Source organism: Paracoccidioides lutzii (genome assembly GCF_000150705.2).
Source record: "Paracoccidioides lutzii Pb01 unplaced genomic scaffold supercont2.27, whole genome shotgun sequence".
Classification (NCBI taxonomy): domain Eukaryota; kingdom Fungi; phylum Ascomycota; class Eurotiomycetes; order Onygenales; family Ajellomycetaceae; genus Paracoccidioides; species Paracoccidioides lutzii.
In genome coordinates, this window is record NW_015440973.1 from 320,342 (window position 1) to 333,714 (window position 13,373).

Below are 13,373 nucleotides of genomic sequence, written 5' to 3' on the forward strand. Positions count from 1 at the left end.
TAAAGGAAACCAGCAAATGTCCATGCTGCTGCGCACCTGATCTCCGTTCTTTCTCATACCGTTTATTTTGCTTTTCTTTGGTGCCACCTCCCTATTCTCTGGAGTATACCGCCAACACCTTTCCGCAAAAATCCGCTGGCGTCGGTCCTTTCCTTCCTTCCCGTCGTCCTCAGCCTAAATTACACCTTTCTGCCCTGTCTTCTCCTGCCGTAGGCCTCCGTTCTGACTATACTCCAACACTAGGGATTGGGGCTTTTCGGAGTGTCGAGGCAGCTTTTGACCACGCCGCTCGCCCTCCGGCCTTGTTGCCAGAGAAAAAATCGAGCGGAATACGGGCTATCATTATCACCAAAGTTTAAGTGGTGAGAAAGGCCCGTTTGGTTTAAAATTAACTCGTTTTATATACGTTCGGGAATAAATAAACGAAAAGTGCCTAGTGGGGATAATTCTTAGGTACCTTTCATCCGAACTAGCTCGCCCACGGGACACAACGGCGACGGTCGACTGCTACGGCAACTTGTAGCTAAATCATTATCACTACTCGGCTACCTGTGACGGACTGACCGTCTAACGTGGTGAACTCATATTCGTCGCATCGCGCCCGCAAGGCTAAGATGTCGTCCTTTCATCCCGTTAACTCGGTTCCTACCGCTGCACGACAAAATATGGACGACGCCACTAGCAGCTCGAACGCCTCTTCCACACCCCGCGTAGATCTTTCGAAAAGGTCGCACACTCAACCTCTCGCCTCCTCGTCCAATATAACGGCGGAAAATGAACGGGATAGTGGATATGGAATGATGAACGGCGATGTTGAAAAACGATCCAATCACAGCCCTCTTGTCTCGAATACGGCTTCGACAGACAGTCCCGGTCGAACACATAGTCGAGAGGGCTCTTCTGCCCAGTCCTCTGTACCCGAGGACCACGCTGTGGGTGACTCTGATGCAGAGCAGGATGCGGGGACTGATAATGATGTAGAAGTGGGTGATAGTGCGCCTCCTTCAAAAAAGAAGAGGGGGCAGCGCTTCTTTTGCACAGATTTCCCACCTTGCACACTGAGTTTTACGAGAAGTGAACACCTTGCCCGCCATATAAGGTATGGTTCTGAAAGACCCCATCTTACTCTTATGAAATAAATTTAATATGGTTGATATAGGAAACATACTGGAGAACGTCCCTTTCAATGCCATTGTTCTCGACGGTTTTCACGCCTGGACAATTTGCGACAGCATGCTCAGACTGTACACGTAAATGAGGACATCCCCGGAGACTCCCTTGCTGCTACAGGAACGCGGTTTCAACGTCAAATCCGCACTGATCGCGTCAGACCACCTGGCAGGAACCGTGCAGGTACCGTTGGCAGCATCTCAGGACATAGTCGAGGCCATGGCAAGAATTTATCAACCTCGAGTATTGGATCCACCGTATCCAGTTACAGCCAGTCTCAGGAGATTCGTCGCCGCCCACCACCCCTGATGATGGCCGGTGATGGCACTGCTAGAGCCAGATTATCCCTTGAGACCATGAACTCTCCCCCAAGAACCCCACCCGCCCAGATCCACGGATTTTCTGTTCAGTCTCCTAGCAGCGGCCTGTTTACACCCGTTTCTGCTACGCATCCCTCTGGGGATCCGGCAGGGTATTATTACGGATCACCCGCCTCAGCAAGTTCAGCCTTTTGGGCAGAAAGGGGCTCAGGACGTCGTTTGTCATTCCCTTCGAGTGTGCGACAATTTGACCCAGCGAGTACATATCCTCCCCCATTCGCTCGACCTTTGGCTCCATCGAATTCATCATACGTAAATGGCGGAAGTGTTTTTGGGAGCCCAAACACCTCGCAACCACCTCAAGATGAGCCGCATCTGTCGCCGTCAGAAGCTGATTGGCGAAGGAGGACATGGCATCCATCTTCACAAACAGGCTTCAGCCGTCCTGCAAGCAGTGGACTTTGGTTCAACCAGCCGGCTGATAGGCCCCAACCCGCTTTTGCACCGAATCTACATTCTCAAAATCCTCCACCTCGCCTGCCTGGAATTGAAAGTTTTGATCATGTCCAGCAACGTCCCTCTACACCCCCAAGACGGGAACCGACCCCCATGCAAGTCGATAGGCCGTTACAACCTCCTAATGCAGCTCCTGTTTTTGCTCCGACATTCGCCTCCCAGGCATCCAATGCTCGACCCCCTCCCATTTCCGGACCGGGTCATCGGAGAGCTCATCTTTCATTTGACATGTCCCTTCATCAGAACCTGACCAAACTCGATATCCGTGGAAATTCATCCTCGAACAAGGACGCATCGCAGTGGAGTCAACAAACAATCGGGGAACTCCGAAATATCGCATCACGACCATTTACTACTTCCTTCCAGCAGCCGCAACCGCAACCGCGGCAACAACCTCATGAATCAACGATAAGCCAGGCTCAGGACGCACCCAGGCCTCGCGAAAAGCCAGCTGCTGGCCCAAGCCCTAATGGACCAACAACCCCCACCCAGAATAAAAGACATGGATGGTATAATGGGCCTCTCTCAACAATAACGGCAAGTAGTCACCAACCCGTCCACACGTCTCCGGAGGATTCGAGCAGTAGTGAAGGCGTAGCAACGCCATCTGGGTCTGCGCCAGAATATCACCCTGCAATCGTACCAAGCAACGGCGGTATTGAGGGACATCACTCCCGTGTCCGGTCTGAAAATACTCACAATGTAAGTGAATACTCCCTTTTCAACTTCAGGGTTATGCTTCTTTTTTCACACACATTTACCAAATACTAACGACATAGCCCTGTGCCCCACAGACATCTCAGACTAACAATACCGCTTACCCTATACATCCTCCACACCCTCCAAACGCCGAGCCACGACATGTCTTCTACTCGGGCAATTCCAGCAATCATACGGGTGCTGGTATGGCGCGCTTAGAGGCTCTCGTTGCAGTTGCAACGAGCGAGAACAAGGGCATGGGCACTTTTATTTAAATTTCTTTTTGGTGCACCGTCGGGATACATTCCCCGCCATTTTCAAAATGCTTTGGGTTCTTGACGTGCGGGATTCCGGAATGTTGGCTAATGGTTCCCCTAACCGATACGATGATATGTTCCACGAAGCACCTCTCTTAATCACCAGCCTCGTTCCTGAAACTTCGGCATACATAGTTTTAGTTCACAGCAATTCTTCCAAGCGGTATACAACATAAGTATAAGGTGGATGATGCCTTTTCCCAATGGACGGTAATATTGAGCCTTTTGACAACCTTCTTTCTCATGCTCACGAACGACCTTATTTTTTAAAAAACAAAAGAAACAAGAAAAAAAAAGGAGACATAATTACGTCAATCCCCACTACACCAGATTAGAACCCACTTTTCAGCTTTCCTGGAGTAACCGCGACCTTTTGTCCCTTTTGGGGAAATTCTTTCATATTTTCCTTACTGTCCTCCTAGCATTGTCTTGTTAGCATCAAAATCCAGCTTCATGTTTCTTTTCTCTTTCGAATACATGATGACCGTTTACGACGTAATGACCCAACTCATATATATATATATATGTATATATGCATATATATATACGCGACACACGCGGAGGCATTCTTTCTTTTCTGGTTTATCATTATGTTCTCTTTGAGATCTCTTTCTTTGCATCAAGTCATTGGGGATGCTGGGGTTGTTGTATCTCGTATTGATGACACCCATTCCCATTCCAAATCTCCCATTTCCCTTGTTCTCAATTAGCTTGAGGTCGCTGGTTTTGCCTTTTAACAACAAATATTGACCTTTGCCACGGGTCTCGTTCTCTTTTTCTCCTTTTTTATTCATCCTATTTTTTTATGAGTTGGCCTGAATTATCTTGTTATTACTTGGGGTCACAGCTGGGAGGCATCATTTTCATTTTCGACCTTATACCACAGTAATTTTGGCCGTGATCTGTTCCCCGCCTTAGCTGGTGGCAATTGAAGTCGGACACCTGTCTCCCCGTACCATTCCAAAGGCAATTGTTCAGAACCCTCAATCTCCCCTCCTTATGAACCACGGCAGGCTATGCGTTTCGCGTTCCACCAACAACTTGCTTAATTTCTCGATGCGTATTTCGCCATCTCCTTCGTGCGCAGGCTTTTCTTTGCTCCCGTTTCTGTTCTTTAACAATATTTCCCCCCTTGCTTCTTACTTTCCCCATTATATCGTTTTATTACTTTTTCTATTGGGAAAAGATGTAACGACTCGACGAGCGAATATGATGATGGTGCATTGGAATAACATGGTTTGCATGCGTACCCCGCCGCGACGTTTTATGCCTTCTTTTGTCTGTTTTTTGTTTTTGGTAACGTTTTGCATTTGGAATGCTCTTTATGCTTTTAATGCCGCTTATGTCTCTCATTTCGTTCTCCTTTCGTTTCGATTCTATTATTTCTACTTTTCCTTTCCCACTCTTTCAACTCCCTTGCTATTGCCTCTTATTCCTCCTCTTCCCTCCTCCTCGCTCACCTCCTTACCCCCCTGTTCTTGGCTACCTCCTATGTTTTTCTCCTTTTTTAGTTTTTCTTTAGTACTTCATTCTTCATGGTATTATTATTGATATTCATTAACATTACTCAATTCTTCTTTATCATGTGATGATATTACTTCTGAAAGCCTTTTCTTTTTTAACAGTTTATGGTTTAATGTTTGTACGTGCGTATGAATGTACTTAGGTATGTATGCATTTTGTTGTGTTACGTTAAAAAACATCTTTGCTAGTTCTTTTTCTCTCCTTGTGTTTTAATATCTTTAGTTGATAACGTATTTCACCACTTTAACTCGGCCACTTTGTTTCCGTACCACCAGACCAATTAGTATTGGAAATTATTATCTGTTGTGTTGGTCTCATTTGTAGCCTCTCATACTAAATTTATGTGGTGGAACAAAGTGGCTGAGTATGGTTGACTTAGCAAGTGGTGAAATACATTATCTTTAATGATTGACGATGAGCAGTAAATATAATTTGATAGTCTTAGGTGTACATGTCATATATTTATACATGCATCTATTTGTAAAGAAAATAAAATAAAAATTAGCCTCTCAGTGAATAAAATTGTGAACTGTATATTGTGTGCAATAAAAGGGGAAATTAAAACATCACTTTGAAATTATTAAAAAGATATAAGTTAAGTGAAGAAGTTGATTGTCACAAATAAACCACCAAATTACAGAAAGTTACTTCATCATAAAAGACAGTTGTTCTATTAGAAAGAAAGTTCCCTTATTCTTTCACTTGTTTATCTTCTTTTCTCAGCGTTTTAGAGGTTTGTTTCATATTCTCTTTTTTGCTTGTAGCGGTGTACAGCTTAAGGAATTCAACAAAATTAAGTTTCTTTCACTTCATGCTGTTTTCCTGCTGTTGTGCATTTCAAATACCTCAATCAACAAAGACTATTCAGTCTTTGCGGAGTGACCGTGAATGAGCAAATGACAATGGGATTGTACCCCTTTCAGATGAAGAGGAAGGACACCGAAAAGGGGAGCAACATGATCGTAGGCAAAAGGAAACCCTTGACCCATTGCGTTCGCCTTGCTTGCATCTTCTCATCACTTTTATTCTCCGATCTTCTATAGCTTTATGGCGTTCTCCCATCTTGTTTCCCCAAGCAGCCAACTTAGGTTATCCACAAACTCAACACCTCCAATACGCAGCACCACGGAACAGCAGGAACAGATCACAACTCATCGAACCAAATTGAAACCTTCCTGAAAGATCCAAGTCACCAGAGCGTCGTACTCCCGCTCCAGGGCCCTCTACATTTCCCGGCACCAAGCGGCCTGCCCCTTGTACTCCCGAGGGCGGCCAGGTTCCCCATAAACGTGCCAAGGTTTTGGATCCTGAACCTGGAGAGAATATGAACTTGAGCTAACTAGGAGGTCAAAAAAAAAAAAAAAAATCCAAGTGGTTGCAAGGATTATTGGCCACAGTACCATCACTAGTATTGAATAACTGATCCGGACAAGGAGGATAGTTACTCAGGCATGCTAACTGATCTGGATCTATCCAAAGAAGTTGGTAGTAAGCGAAGTGGCGCACAGCAGCATGATGGAGTTTATGGCAATTGATGTGCTACTTAATATTGATCATACCTACCGGCATGATCTCGAGTCGTTCTTCAACGTGTTTATCTGGCAATGTGCCCGTCACGGCTGGGAAAAGTTAAACGAGCTATAGCCTGTTGCACAGCTTGTCATTTACCCCCTCACATCATCTCTCTTAACGCCTAGATCATTTTCATGAGTGTCACAAAGATGCAGCAATTGCAGCATAATTGAGCACACAAGACTAATATGCCCTGAACCTAGTGTCATTTTAATTTAATTTAATTCGTGGTAGTTGAGCATAGATATTTCAGGTTAATATCTATAAAATATGCTAGTTGCAGATTTGCTGACCGGCTCAGGGGTTGGATTATGTTTAGTTAGCCAGTTGGATGCTTGACTGAGCAATGGTTCAGCCCGGGGGAAAGCTTAATTCCCACCTCCCCAAGTTAATCTTTTGGACATCTCGGACCAGGGAATACCTGTAGCCTAGGTAATACTTCCCCTTGTTATCAAAAAATGTAACTATCAGTTTCGAGAATTTAAACTACTTCCGGGTCAGCCATTCTGTTAGCTTAACCTCACATGTTTCAACCTTGGCAGAATTCCCTGCTTAAAGTTGGATTGCAACTCAACAAGGTAAGGAGGTATGTTCTCGGGCTGATATTTGCTCATTGTACATCTCTGGAATTGCTTTCACTCGGGTTGGGAAATCCAGAGGAATATCAGATATCGGTACTCGGGATGGCAATGGGCTACCCAGCCATGTCCAACTTCCTACCCAGCGGATCGAAGCGATCACTCTTCAAGTTGGCCTGAAAATGCACATTTCCACACGGTAGGTTCAGGGAATATGCGTACGCCATAGAATTTAGAGGGTCATGTGGATCTAATTTGGGTAATGGTTCTGAGAAACCACAAGGTATTGTGGAGCGCTCTCAGAGGCTTCAACAACGGTCCCATGGAATGCACAGGGAATCCAACTAGGCATGCTTTGAATATCCGTGCTTTAAGAAATAAAGTCCGGCGGCAAAACTGCACATTGGGGTTTAGATTGAACAGCTGAGATATATCGAGAAAGTCACCTTGATTGTTGTTGTTCTTTTAGTATCTATCATTATTCTGTAGATGAGGTTGATGTTGACGGGTAGTCGTAGTGGATAGCTTACTAGTTATCAGATGATCTGATAACTAGATGACCAAGCACAAATGCAAACAAGACAAAACACGAATTAACATCTGTAAAGGAGCCGCATTCCAGCTCCAATCGCGAAGATCGCGCAACATCTGAACATCCCGTGGCATCAACTTCGCGTTCTCCTGGATTACAAAACCCACGTCCATTCATTTTCGCTAAGCTCTGATATCGTTGTCTAACGGACCCCATTGAACACATTGTCATTTGCGCGCTAATGGTGGCGGACCTATGATCTATCTCTTGCTTACCTTTTTCATCTGGTGGTTTGAGTTGATTTGGCCCCAATTTTCCCGTGAAATCCAATAATCTGCCTTTGTCTGCATGGTAATCATATTGCTTTCACCGTGAAGCCCTCACGGGATTGGCTTGAACGCTACCCGTCTTCCTCAACACCATGTTCACCTTTACTCCTTTGTTAGGGGCGCAATCCTCTAGCTCGAGAGCTGTCCAGTCGATATTAGAGCTTGATGGTGGAGTGAAGATACTAGTTGACGTTGGTTGGGATCATAGTTTTGACACATCTGCCCTTGCAGAGCTGGAAAGGTGAGCTTTTCTTTGAACTTTTCAACGGACGTATCAGTATCCTGCTGGTGCTTCTACTGTTCCATTGGGCTAATGATGTGTCCTCTATTCCCTTACATTTAGACAAATCCCTACTCTTTCACTTATTCTTTTAACCCATGCGACGCCATCTCATATTGGTGCATTTGCCCATTGTTGCAAGACATTTCCACTTTTTACACAAATTCCTGTTTATGCAACTAGTCCAGTCATCGCATTCGGTCGCAGTCTACTTCAAGATCTTTATGCCTCCGCGCCTCTTGCTGCAACTTTTTGGCCACCAGCCACTGCTGGAGCTTCATCCCCAACGTCAGCGGCAGCTTCTAGAGCTGCAATTTCACCAGAATCTGCTGATACAGACCAGAACGAACGGCCCCGGATACTTCTACCTCCACCTTCAACGGAAGAAATTGCTCGATATTTCTCGCTCATTCAGCCATTGAAGTATTCTCAACCGCATCAACCTTTGCCTTCCCCATTTTCTCCTCCTCTCAACGGTTTAACCCTCACGGCATATAACGCTGGTCATACAGTTGGAGGTACTATATGGCATATCCAACATGGCATGGAATCCATTATTTATGCAGTAGACTGGAATCAAGCAAGAGAGAATGTCATTGCTGGTGCTTCTTGGTTTGGAGGGAGCGGAGGGAGCGGAACAGAAGTTGTTGAACAATTGAGGAAACCAACAGCGTTGGTGTGCAGCACAAGAGGCGGAGATAAACTTGTCCTCTCTGGGGGGAGGAAGAGAAGAGATGACCTTCTCTTGGATATGCTGCGGAGTTGCTTTTCCAAAGGTGGAACTGTCCTCATACCGATGGATACCAGTGCGCGTGTTCTTGAACTGGCATATGTTTTGGAACATGCATGGCGAGAATCAGCTGAGACGGCAGATGGAGAGGACCCATTAAAGGGCGTAGGCCTATACCTAGCTGGAAGGAAAGCCCACGGTACGATGCGGCTTGCACGAAGCATGCTAGAGTGGATGGATGAAGGTATCGTTCGAGAATTTGAGGCGGGACACGGCAGAGACCCTGTCACTGGTGGTGGTAAAGGCCGTTCTGATGGTCCTAGCCAGCGAAACGCTCCAGCTTCCATCCCTGATAAAAAGGGCGATAACGCATCTAAAGGTCTTGGCCCGTTTACGTTCAGGCACCTTAAAATTGTGGAACGCAAAACCAAGCTTGATAAAATTCTAGGATCAAACGCGCCTCAAGTAATTTTAACGTCTGACACATCTCTTGAATGGGGATATTCTAAGCACGTCCTGCAAAAAATAGCTGCGGGGTCTGAGAATCTTATTATTTTAACTGAGCCCTATCCTATTTCGGCCAATGCGCAGAGTACAGAAGATGGAGGGTCGAGATCCTCACTAGCTCACAAGATATGGTCTATTTATGAAGAACGAAGGGATGGAGTCGCTTCAGAAAAAACCGCTAGTGGAGAGCTGCTAGAGCAGGTTCATAGCGGCGGAAGCAAATTATCTGTCACTGACGTTGAAAAGAGTGCTTTAGATGCCAGCGAGCTTCTTATGTATCAGCAGTATTTGGCTACACAAAGGCAATTACAAAATACCTCTCAAGGTATTGGAGATTCTGGGTTAGAAAATACGGCCGATACACTTGATGATGGATCCAGTTCGTCGTCTTCTGAAGACTCTGACTCAGAACAACAAGGAAAGGTGCTTAACGTCTCGGTTTCCCTTGGGCACTCCAATAGGAATAAGCTAGGCTTGAGCGACGCTGACCTGGGTGTTAACATTCTCTTACGACGGAAAAATGTTCACGATTATGATGTCCGCGGTAAAAAGGGCCGCGAACGAATGTTTCCATACGTTGCTCCAAAAAAACGTGGAGATGAATATGGCGAATTTATACGACCAGAAGAATATCTGAGAGCTGAGGAACGGGAAGAAGCTGAAATGCAGACACAACGCGGTCCAGATGGACGTATCCAAACCAGACTTGGCCCGAAGCGAAGATGGGGGGAACTTAACGCTAATGGTAAACAACCTCCAAATGCAAATAAACGGCAGCACGTATCACCTGGCACCGGAGATTTACAGGATATCAGCGGAGATTTGGCGCTTGCTGGTGGACTTGGAATCAACGGCACTGAAAACGCAAGTTCATCTGAAGAAGACACTGAAGAGCAGCCTGTCGAGGGCCCATCCAAGGTGATTTTTGTTCATTCAACACTGGAATTGAATGCGCGCATCGCTTTTGTAGATTTTGCTGGTTTACATGATAAACGGAGCTTGGAAATGCTCATTCCTCTGATACAACCGAGAAAGTTAATCTTAACCGCCGGTCTCAAGGACGAAACCATGGCTCTCGCTGCTGAATGTCGGAATTTGCTGACAGCGAAAGCTGGAATAGAACTAGGGTTGTCTAGTGAGTCAGTTGTCGACATCTTCACGCCTGCACCTGGCGAGACGGTGGATGCAAGCGTCGACACGAACGCCTGGATGGTAAAGCTAAGCAAAGGCTTGGTCAAACTTCTAAAGTGGCAAAATGTTAGAAGTTTAGGAGTCGTTGCCCTCATGGGAGAGTTGCGAGGACCAGAGCCTGCCTCTGACGACGAAAATGGTCCAGAGATGTCCCAAAAGAAGCAAAAGATGCTACTAGAAAATTCTCCTGGCACAGGGGAGAACAAGCAGAATCCATTGACTCCCAAGAAGGACAGCTTTCCACTTCTAGATGTTCTACCCGCCAACATGGCTGCGGCGACAAGGTCCGTGACTCGACCACTTCATGTTGGAGACCTCAGACTGGCCGACCTTCGTAAACTTATGCAATCCTCAGGCCATACTGCGGAATTTCGTGGTGAAGGTACTCTTTTAATCGACGGATTTGTTGCTGTAAGGAAATCTGGGATTGGGAAAATTGAAATCGAGGGCGCCGCTCAATCCGCTCTCTCTAACCGTTCAGCCGTGAAACGTGCTGAGGGAAGTTTTCTAGCAGTTAAGAAGAAAATTTACGAAGGCTTGGCGATTGTTGCAGGAGGATAAAAAAAAAAAAATTCTCGTCCTTCTAGTGGTATATACCGGGCAAATTCACTTCTTTTTCTTTGACCATTGTTATTGGGCTCATTTGTGATATTCATGCAACATCTTCATGCGACCTAAATATGTTTGACATTGAATTTATTAACAAAATGTTTTTGCTATGTTTTGTTATAAGCTGTTTTATTGTTGACTTGCTCATTCATTTGTCGAACAAGCAACTTTTTGATGATGACAAAGGGTTCTCTTTCTTGTATCAAGTTTTTGTTCTTTTCACTTTTTGATACACATCTTTCAGTGAGGATAAAGAATTCCTCTTCCACTTGATAATTTTATACTACTGTCTGTGAAGATGTCCCATGGTCATGTTTTAATTTTTAAATTTTTATTTTTCTATTTTCTTTATTTTTCACCTATTGTATGACTTGTGAAGTTGAAGATATGTTCACACACTCTTGGGCTCGGACTTTCTGGCCTTATAAATACTCATGCCTTTCCTGACTTACTTCTATACTTTTTACTCTCTTTCCATGGTCATGAAAAGCCCCATTTTATATAAGTCAACTACTTCTATATCTGTCTTGATATCTATACAAGTGGTTCCTCAGCGCCTTCAACACTCATTGCAGACCGTTCTACTAACGTTGATCACCAGCTGCTTTATTCGCTCCTTCAGTGTACCTTGTCGATCAGCGATATTCAAATCCATATCCATATCCACATATATATATAGATACGCTGTATATAATGGCTGAAATACGTTATATAACGACCGATGGACAGCCTCCAAATGGAGGACTGCCTCTGCCGACAACATTTCCACAAGCGCAGCCGCAAGAAGTTCATGTGCCAGGTCTGGTGCCTACCTTTGCACAAGCACCTCTTCCCCAGCCGCTGCCCCAGCCTCCTGCGTCGGGACTAATACCCGTCTTTGCACCAGCAGCCCCTCCCCAAGGTGTCTTCTTCCAACTAGCACTTCTCCCACCAACACCTACACCTCCAGGTACGGGCCTCCCTCCGGTGGTCCACCTAGTGTTTCACGTACTATTTCAGCCCTCCTAATGCCTACACAGTCGGCCCCACCTACATGGTTATCCCCCAAACCCAACCCGCGCAACAGTTTGTAGTTCAACATACTGCACTTCAATTAGCCCCAGCGCTTCCTCCCCCCACTATCTTTACTCATGGCCCAAACCCGCAAACCCCTCACGGCGCGATGATACCGGGTACGGCCAATCCACTTATTATGCCCGGTGGCCAGGGATATATATTCCCACCAGACACCACGACCATCCATTTACTCAACCCCCGATACCACTACCCTTGGGAGGACCAGTCCGCACCTATCCAATTCACACGGTACCAGGTTTCAACCCGCATGACGGTGGCAGAATTGATTAGGCAGCTATGCCCATCCGACGCAGCTATCAAGGGCCGCGGTCTCATTGAATGCCTGCAGCAGGCCAATGCGAATATGGCATTTTGGGTTAAGGGAGAAGAATATTTTGTTGGGGAAGGGAGAGGGGAAGCTCTGGCGATGCGAAACAAGGTCGGTCAGAGTCTTCAGGCCGTTGGTTGGAATGAACATCGGACAGAGGCCAATCCAGTTTGGCTTGTAAGGTCCCTTAGCTTGGCATGAGTTTTGTCCTCGGTTCTTTTCTTTCTTTCTTTCTTCTTCTTCTTCTTTTCTTTTCGCTGTTGCTGTTGCTGTTTCATTACATTCTCTCTTTCTTGTCTACGCTGTTCAATAGACCCTTCGGGGGTGTGGTGTTGGTTATCCGGTTTCACTTTTGGAGTTTTGTGATTATCTCTCTTTGAACTTGTTTTACTCGTGCTTTGTTTCTGCAAGCGAACATATAACTTGCATAGTTGATCTACATCTGTGACATTCTGCTTGAGCTAACTTCCTTTCTCTACATCATTTCTTACTTTTTCCCAATTATATTTCCCCCTCCCTGAATCTGCAGTATTTATTTCCCTTGTTATGTACCTGCAACTTTTAGCACTAAGTTGGTTGTTTTTATTATGTCCTTTGTGTTCTCTTTCTCAGACTTTATCATTGTTAATGGTTCTTTTGTTTCTGATCTTTTAGAGAGTTTGTGTTGCATGGCTTCTGCTTAGTCTAAACCCGTTGTTATAGTGCCCCCGTATTTTTATAGTTAACATCAATGGCATTGTATTTGATGTTTTGATTGAATATGGGTATGAAACCCCCATAGAAAATACCCGCAGCAGTTACTATACAGTACAAAAAGTTGTGACAGACAGACATCCTTTATCTTTGTAATCCATTTTTGAGTTTTCTATCTACTGAAATGGAAGCAATCTCGCAGGCTTCTTTCTAGTGGTTGAAGATTCTGGAGGAACGAGGTTGCAGAGTACATTCGGAAGAAGCTTTATAATGCCTTTGAAAGTCCAGTCGTATGCAACGCATACGTGCCCTTTGATGATGATACATCATCGCCCTGTAAACACACCTCTTTCAGAGATATTGAACAAGCTTTTGGCCAGGCGGGAGCCAAAACCGACATACAATTTGTCAAACAAATTGCC

General features: G+C 45.3%; 3 protein-coding genes across 3 annotated transcripts; all 3 read left to right on the plus strand.

Moving 5' to 3' along the window:
• Nucleotides 1–614: 614 nt before the first annotated feature.
• PAAG_07929 (hypothetical protein) lies at nucleotides 615–2,980 on the plus strand (the record flags this gene model as incomplete). The annotated part of the gene is made up of 3 exons (XM_015846373.1): nucleotides 615–1,099; nucleotides 1,160–2,708; nucleotides 2,786–2,980. 3 exons carry the CDS (start codon nucleotides 615–617, stop codon nucleotides 2,978–2,980), a joined length of 2,229 nt encoding a protein of 742 aa, XP_015700808.1.
• Nucleotides 2,981–7,649: 4,669 nt separating this feature from the next.
• PAAG_07931 (cleavage and polyadenylation specific factor 2) lies at nucleotides 7,650–10,826 on the plus strand (the record flags this gene model as incomplete). Its single annotated transcript, XM_015846374.1, has 2 exons — nucleotides 7,650–7,798; nucleotides 7,901–10,826. 2 exons carry the CDS (start codon nucleotides 7,650–7,652, stop codon nucleotides 10,824–10,826), a joined length of 3,075 nt encoding a protein of 1,024 aa, XP_015700809.1.
• Nucleotides 10,827–11,567: 741 nt separating this feature from the next.
• Nucleotides 11,568–12,459, plus strand: PAAG_07932 (hypothetical protein; the record flags this gene model as incomplete). The annotated part of the gene is made up of 2 exons (XM_002790197.1): nucleotides 11,568–11,823; nucleotides 11,894–12,459. 2 exons carry the CDS (start codon nucleotides 11,568–11,570, stop codon nucleotides 12,457–12,459), a joined length of 822 nt encoding a protein of 273 aa, XP_002790243.1.
• Nucleotides 12,460–13,373: the final 914 nt, after the last annotated feature.